Source organism: Hipposideros armiger, unplaced genomic scaffold (assembly GCF_001890085.2).
Source record: "Hipposideros armiger isolate ML-2016 unplaced genomic scaffold, ASM189008v1 scaffold_181, whole genome shotgun sequence".
Classification (NCBI taxonomy): domain Eukaryota; kingdom Metazoa; phylum Chordata; class Mammalia; order Chiroptera; family Hipposideridae; genus Hipposideros; species Hipposideros armiger.
Window position 1 is genome coordinate 617,125 of NW_017731531.1, and position 8,349 is coordinate 625,473.

Sequence of the window (8,349 nt, forward strand, 5' to 3'; positions counted from 1 at the left end):
CGCCACAGCTGGAATTGGGCTAGAAGCTCATTGGTCAGGATATCCTCACTCCAACCAGAGCATGTGGGATTTTTATGCTTCCCTTGGAGTGTAGAATACCCACGGCTCCAAGAGTCATTCAAAAGATGTTCTGTTATCTTAGAATGGACCAAGACAAAAGGGTTTTTTTCAATCGGGCAAAGGAAAGACATGGGCATTTGAGATAAGGAATAACTTTAGAGCAAAGGGTTTGAAATTTTGGCCTAAAAAAACCCTAGAGTTTTTCCCAGGAAGGCCTGATTCATACACACAGTGGTACAGCAAGCAGGAAGAGTGTGGACCTTGGAATCAGATAGATCAAGGTTCAGATTTTAGCTCTGTCTCTTATTAGCTGTGGGACCTCAGGTGAGTTGACACAACCTCTCTGATCTTCAGTCCTCATCTGCAATATGAGGTGAGAACATTGGCCTCGTAGGGCTGGTGAGATAGACAAATGGAAGAAAAGATACTTGCGCCATCCCATGGGGGCTCTGCAAACACTACTTCCTTTCCCCTTCTGTTCCCATAATTCCCTTCCTCCTATCTGATTGTGTGGGTACCCCAGGAGGTGGCAGGGTGGACAAATCCATTCACCACCTATTTATTGACCACTTACTATGCATTAGGCCCAAGGGATTTAGAACAAATACACCTCATCCTTCCCCTCACGGGGTTTTCTGTCTGATGAAGGAAACAAACCAATTCACACAAAAAGCAAGACTTTAAATAACAAATTGTGACTGCTGCAATGAATGAATTGGAACATCTTGGAGTGGGGGTTGGGGGTAGAGTGAGTTCTGTTTGGGTAGGGGAGCAGGAAGACCTCCCTAAGAAGGAAGCCAGCCATGCAGGGAAGTGGGGAGCATGCCAGGCTGGGGGAAGAGCACATGCCAAGGTCCTGAGGCTGAAGCTAGTGTGGCCTGTGGGAGGCACGGCTTGGAGGCCCATGCAGCCAGGAAGAGTAGCAGGAGACAAAGCTGGGCTTTGATAAGTCAAAATAAGGAATTTGGATTTGATTTTTAGCACAATGAAGAAGCTATGAAGCAAACAGTGATATAATCTAATTTATAAAGATAATTCTGGCCCCTGACCCTAGAGGAGTTCAGAATTTTTCTCTGCTCAGACTCCTGTAACACAGCGAAATGTGGGTAGCCCGGGCCTATCTCAGGAGGTCCCCCACCCCTCTCATATGGGCCCAGGCAGAGCGAGGAGGGAGAGCCCAGGCTGTGTCCTTACAGAGATGGGCTTTGGGAGGTGCCCTCTTATGCAGGGCATGCAGGAGCCTGGGATACCACCCTAAGATGTAGTACGGTCACTCACTCAAGCAGATGCTTCTACCCCCCACCCCCACCCTACCCCATCTTCCAGCTGGCTGGGAGCACCTGGCCTGGAGGAGAGGGGCAGTGGCATAGGAGATAGCAGGAGTGCCCTCATTGAGCAAGTGGGGTGAACTTCTGTAGCAGCCACAGCCTCGCTGTGAGCCGGTGGAGGGCAAGCCTCCTAAGTTATTCTCACCTTCATTGAAATGCTCAGCCTGACTTTAGAGAGAAGCAGATACTGTCAGGTGAAGACCAGCAATCTGTACTCTGTGCCCCTGCTCAGACCAGAAATCCCCAGGACTGGGCCTAGTGTATTGGGACAGACTGCCCCAGTCTTCCAGAACCCCTGAGACACTCATCGAAAGAGGCAAAGCTGCTTTGGCCCTCCTGTGGCTTCCAGCAGCAGCTTCTCCCTGTGGGGACGGCTGAGGCCCTGGATGATGCTCTTGGGCCTGGAGGCTGCAGGAGGAAGGGACGCAGTGATTCCCTCGAGCCTCCACTTTGTTCCCTTACTCAGTCTCAGACTGAAGAGAGAACCAAGGATACAGTGCGTAGAGATTCACGCTGACCTGCCCTGTGGAGTGGAATTTGAGGCTAGTGGCCTACCAGCTCCCCTGGGGCTGAGGTGCCAGTGAAAAAGTTCCTGACCCTGACCTTGGAGACCCAGACATTGACGTCAGCAAAGAAGAACTAATGTAACCTGACTCTTGCCCTTGGGTGTGTGTGTGTGTGGGGGGGGTCTGTGCAGGCACCTAGAGGGGGGAAGGCGTGGCCAGAAGCCAGGGGCCAGAACCCAGCTGAGGCCAAGAGGGAACAGGGAGGAGGTGCCCCTGGCACTGGTGACACAGAAGAACTCTGTGGTGGGGTGCTTCCAACGGGTGGAATGTGCTATCTGAGCGAGTGGCCCAAATCTTTTCTGAAAGCAGTTATCCGGCATTACAGCCGCTATCAGGTAAAAAAAAAAAAAAAATAGAATAGGCTCCCTCCATATCGGGAAGCCTATACTGTTGCTGCACGGGTGACACGGCCATGGGGGTGAGTGGCAGCACTGCTGCCAAGGGGCATATTGCTGTCACATGTGTGCATATGTGTGTGCACCTGCCTGGGACAAGGTGCGACCTGCCACATCTGGATGTGCTGAGGTACCCCTGTAGTCACATTGGGGTGGTCTGCACTGGTCCGATGTGTTGGCCTCTGGCTTCCCTCCTGTCCTCACAACTCCAGCACTGAGGAGATGCTGAGGAGGTCCCCAGCCGTCGCCTCCCCCTCCCTGGGGTCTGCTATCAGGATGCTGGGCCTGGAGTTATAATTCTGCCCTTGGGTTTTTCCAGGTGGATTTCCTGATTGAAAATGATGCAGAGAAGGACTATCTCTATGACGTGCTGCGGATGTACCACCAGTAAGTGCACTGGGTCCAGCTCCCGTGGACCACCCGGCTGCCTCTGTCTGCAGGGAGCCCTGGTGTGGGTTGCTCTGAGACAGAAGGACCTCCCCATCACATCCTGGGGAGATGGGGTCGGAGGGAAGGCAGACACTCAAGGCTGCTGGGAACCAAATGGACACACCATTCACTTGTCCCAGCAAATATTTACACAGACACTCTGTGCATGGCTCTGGGCTCGGGGCACACGTGTGAGCACGACAGACTGATTACTGCCCTCAGGTTGCTCACAATCTGATGGGGGAGGCTATCAAGTAGCCAGGTAGGTTCAATAGAGTATAACTGCTGGGACAGGACAGGAAATGCCAGCTGGCCCCAGCATCAGATGTCTCTTATCACCCACCTGCTTTTTTATTTATTCAGCATACATTTATAAGCTCTGCCACTTGCTGGGTCCCGTGCAGAGTCTGGAAATGAATAAGATCTACTTTCTTTCCTCAATTTACTCGTGGCCTGGTGAGGGGAGCTAGACAATGCAAACACAAGGAATTCTCATATAAGTTACAGTAAAATAACTGCTAAAGAGAAGTAAAAGCAGGGTGTGAAGAAAGGGGTTTTCAATCTAACTGTGGAGGGAAGGACCAAGAAGCCTTGAGCTGGGGTTTGAAGGGTAAGATGGATTTTGATNAGAGTAGCAACGAAAATAATTTTATGGTTGGGGGTCACCACAACATGAGGAACTGTATTAAGGGGTCGCGGCGTTAGGAAGGTTGAGAACCGCTGACTTAGAGAGACAGTGCAGATAGAAGATCCAGGACAGAATCCAGGGCACCCTCTAACCTTTAGAGGAAAAGGAATGGCACGTGAGGCAGGAAAGTCAGGAGAAGGGGGCATGGTCAGCTGTGCCACGCGCTGGGTCAAATGCTGTCAACCAGAGTCTCTTGGAAAGATGAAGTTTAGACAGTAAAGTAAGAGTCAAGTCAACCCAGTACTATCTGGGATGCAAGCTGTGAAGGTCTCGGAAGAGTGCGGCTGCATCCATTCATCCCACCAACGTTTATGAAGGGCCCACTCTCTCTCAGCTACTGAGAAGATAGATTTTGTATCATTTATTCTTGCTTAGTTTCATTTAACAAACACTGAGAACTTACCTTCTGCCAGGCACTGTCTTAAGCATTTAACAATCATTTATGAATACTAAAAAAATTATTGATTTCCTTATAAAAGGATGAAATGGTATGAAACAGATCCTTTTATCCCCATTTTACAGATGAGGGAACAGAAGCACAGAGATGGGGGTAGACCCAGACGGGGAAGGGGCTTGTTGGCTTCATCACTATGCTGCCCCCAGGCCTGTGCCTGGGCCACATGCAGATTAGTGGGGAGACAGGCAGGTAAAGATAGTACAACCCAGCTTGGCGAGTCCCGCGGTAACGGTGGGAACAGCATGTTGTCACATGCACAGGGAATGACAGGACAGGCTGTGTGGCGGAGCCTGAGGAAAGGCTTGACCAAGGAGAGCTGACGTCCGAATTGAGGCGTCTTAAAGGTGGGGGAAGAGGTCACAGAGGGGAAATGCTGCTGGCACCTCCACCGCTAATAGCTAACATTTTAAACCGGCCAGCATCACGGCAGGAAGCAGCTGGCTCATCCAAACCGGAAAAGGAAGAGAGTTTTATGAAGAGATTCCATAGGGGGAAGGGCAGGTAAAAGTGAAGCCCTAACTAAGGCTTGTTAACACAGCCTGGGAGGAGCAGCTGCTGGAAGCCCGGTGTCCCTGAAGGCGAGAGGAGGGAGCGTCCCCAGACCAGGGGAGAGCCATGGCTGCAGAGAGAGGCCCAGGCAGGCGCTGCAGCCTCAGGTGGGGGAACCTGCCTACAGGGGATCCAGCACGGTGGGACCTGGGAGTCAGAGCCCATTCTCTTTCTCCTCACGCCCTCTCACCACCCGCTGGCTGAACACAGCAGGAAGCAGAGGGCAGGGAGCTCAGGCAAAGCTTCCTGGGACACAGGGCGGGGCGGCACCGAAGGCTGGAGAGTGGGCCTGGAAGCACAACAGAAGGGATCTCGCACACAATCTGGAGCCCTGGGCACTGTCCTAAGTGCTTTAGGTACATTCACTCATTTAATCCTTCCCACGGCCCAAGGTCAAGTGGAACAACATGCATTATTTAATTTGTTCTTGCTCTCCTTCTCCCCCTTTGGCTGGGTGCACACATGGAGGTGAATTTACATGAGCTGAAGGTTGTGTGCTTCCTCTGTGTGGCTGTCCTGAAGGGTCAGACCGTACAGAGGAATGCCGGGAGATGAGGCTGGAGAGGGTCCAAGGCCAAACCCAGAATTTGCCTCCAGTGCCCCATACAGGCCTATAGCACAGAACCAGTTGAGCATCAGCCAGAGAATGCTGATGCTAGAGGGAGGGGACCAGACACAAGGTCAGACACAAGGTCAGCAGGGATGGGGGAATTGAAGTGATAAAGAGACCCCCCCCCAACATTTATTTGTAGATGGTAGATTCCTTTAGGATTTCTGTACCCATCATTAAGAGGGATCTAAGAAAAGGAAAAGCTTTCTAAATCCAGTTGGAGAAAGAAGACATGGTATCTTACACACAGTAGGAACCCAATAAATGTATATTCCACAAATGCACACACACAGAGAAAGTTATATCTAGTAAGTGGGTGGTACCATGTGATGGTTTGAAAAAAAGCAGAGGCTTTGGAGCCAGCAGACATAGGCTAGTCTCAGCTCTGCCACTTACTTCTCTGAGCCTCTATTTCCTCATCTGTGAAATGGGGATAATAATGTCCATCTACCTCAGAAGCTTGTTGGGAGGTTAAAGACAATACATGTAAGCTTCCTCAGATGTGGTAGATGGTCAGTTAGCAGAGTCGGCCTGAGTGAGGCAGCTGGGTGAGGAGCCCTGGGCTGTGCATGGTCAGGAAAGACTCTAGAAGAGGGGGCTTGCATTCCCCTCAAATGAAGGCATGGTCTGGGGGGAGCAGGGAGGGAAGTCCATCATGCCTGGGTCTGGGACCTACCTTTTGTGATGAGCTAAAACTGAGCTAAGAGGAGAAAGGGCCAGGAGCTGCGGCAGACGTGTGCTGAGATGTTATGGGGAGGTGGCCACCCAGGACTGGCCAAGTCGTTGGAAGGAAGGCTCCAGACTACAGCAACTGGAGTTCCTTTGTCATGCAGTAGACACCTCTGAGCCCTGTGCACTTGTGTCACAGCACAGAGCTGCTGAAGACCTATGGTGTGCAGGTGCTTTACACATACCTGGGCACAGGGTATCAGGAGAGTGGTACAAAGTGCCCTCGAGCAGGGGCCCCTGAAGATGATCCTTGAACCGGTGCTGGGCAGGTCCTCCTGGTGAGTCTGCTAGAACCCAGACTCCAGGAGGAGAGGAGGCCATATGAAGTCTTTCAAACATTTAAAAAGTAAAATTTAAATTATGGTGGTGATGTTACTGCAAGTTCAGGCTTCCCGAGAAAGTTCTATCTTTCTCAGTAGTCTTTCTCCTTTCCTCCTAAAGCCCAAAGAGTGAGGTGCGAGGGTGTGTGTCTTCACTCAGGTGTGGTCAGAGAACAAAGCAGTGCTGTCTTCTCTGAGTCTCTTTGGAGACACTTCCAGGGGAGCCGTGACAGGACCTTCAATTTGATTCATCACTTAGATTTGTATTTAAAGAGCATTCCACATAATCCAGGTATGTTTTTTCAGCTGTTGTGGTATATAGATAATTTTTTAAACGGACAAGTCGGAATTATAGAGGTAGATGGATCCTTCTGAGTGAGGACGAGGAGGTTCCAGTGTGCTGGGGGAAGCGTCCATTCTGCTGCAGCCTGAGTCCCTCTCAGGAATTGGTGGAGATGACCCTGGAAAAGCAGGTTAAGGGTGGAACTGAAGACCAGGATTTGAGTGACCTAATTGGCGAGAATGACTGAACTTTAGGCTAAAGAGCTGAACTTGTGGTTGCTTCAGGAGACTGGTAGGATGTGATTTCTGGGTGGAGGCCTCTGGATGCAGTGGTCAGCACTGGTGGGCTACCCACAAGGACTGGGAGCCTGGGAACCCCAGGACAGGCTCTTTTCCACAACAACCATCTCCCGATGATCTGTGCTTGGCTGGGAAGGCAGAAAAACAGAATCCTGGACTCTAACATGGGCAGTTGCCCTTAGCCTTCCACTTGCTACTTTCCATGAAGTGTGTAAACGCTGCCTACCAAGGACAGTCCATCACTTCTGACACCTAATGATGCAGCGGAAGGCATTTGTGCAAGGAGGGGTGGGAGAGAGCTTTAGTCCTAAGACCTCAGCCAGTAAGAGGTTCTCTCTCCTACCCTTTTTGTCATGGTACCCGCCACAGCTGGAATTGGGCTAGAAGCTCATTGGTCAGGATATCCTCACTCCAACCAGAGCATGTGGGATTTTTATGCTTCCCTTGGAGTGTAGAATACCCACGGCTCCAAGAGTCATTCAAAAGATGTTCTGTTATCTTAGAATGGACCAAGACAAAAGGGTTTTTTTCAATCGGGCAAAGGAAAGACATGGGCATTTGAGATAAGGAATAACTTTAGAGCAAAGGGTTTGAAATTTTGGCCTAAAAAAACCCTAGAGTTTTTCCCAGGAAGGCCTGATTCATACACACAGTGGTACAGCAAGCAGGAAGAGTGTGGACCTTGGAATCAGATAGACCAAGGTTCAGATTTTAGCTCTGTCTCTTATTAGCTGTGGGACCTCAGGTGAGTTGACACAACCTCTCTGATCTTCAGTCCTCATCTGCAATATGAGGTGAGAACATTGGCCTCGTAGGGCTGGTGAGATAGACAAATGGAAGAAAAGATACTTGCGCCATCCCATGGGGGCTCTGCAAACACTACTTCCTTTCCCCTTCTGTTCCCATAATTCCCTTCCTCCTATCTGATTGTGTGGGTACCCCAGGAGGTGGCAGGGTGGACAAATCCATTCACCACCTATTTATTGACCACTTACTATGCATTAGGCCCAAGGGATTTAGAACAAATACACCTCATCCTTCCCCTCACGGGGTTTTCTGTCTGATGAAGGAAACAAACCAATTCACACAAAAAGCAAGACTTTAAATAACAAATTGTGACTGCTGCAATGAATGAATTGGAACATCTTGGAGTGGGGGTTGGGGGTAGAGTGAGTTCTGTTTGGGTAGGGGAGCAGGAAGACCTCCCTAAGAAGGAAGCCAGCCATGCAGGGAAGTGGGGAGCATGCCAGGCTGGGGGAAGAGCACATGCCAAGGTCCTGAGGCTGAAGCTAGTGTGGCCTGTGGGAGGCACGGCTTGGAGGCCCATGCAGCCAGGAAGAGTAGCAGGAGACAAAACTGGGCTTTGATAAGTCAAAATAAGGAATTTGGATTTGATTTTTAGCACAATGAAGAAGCTATGAAGCAAACAGTGATATAATCTAATTTATAAAGATAATTCTGGCCCCTGACCCTAGAGGAGTTCAGAATTTTTCTCTGCTCAGACTCCTGTAACACAGCGAAATGTGGGTAGCCCGGGCCTATCTCAGGAGGTCCCCCACCCCTCTCATATGGGCCCAGGCAGAGCGAGGAGGGAGAGCCCAGGCTGTGTCCTTACAGAGATGGGCTTTGGGAGGTG

At 50.5% G+C, this 8,349-nt stretch overlaps 1 protein-coding gene across 1 annotated transcript in view; it reads left to right on the plus strand.

Moving 5' to 3' along the window:
* The window catches only part of USH1C (USH1 protein network component harmonin), a 60,396-nt gene that overhangs the window by 8,370 nt on the left and 43,677 nt on the right, over positions 1–8,349 (plus strand). Inside the window, exon 2 of the mRNA XM_019652530.1 lies at positions 2,669–2,736. Coding sequence (XP_019508075.1) covers positions 2,669–2,736 — 68 coding nt within the window. The remainder of the gene's footprint in view (positions 1–2,668; positions 2,737–8,349) is intronic.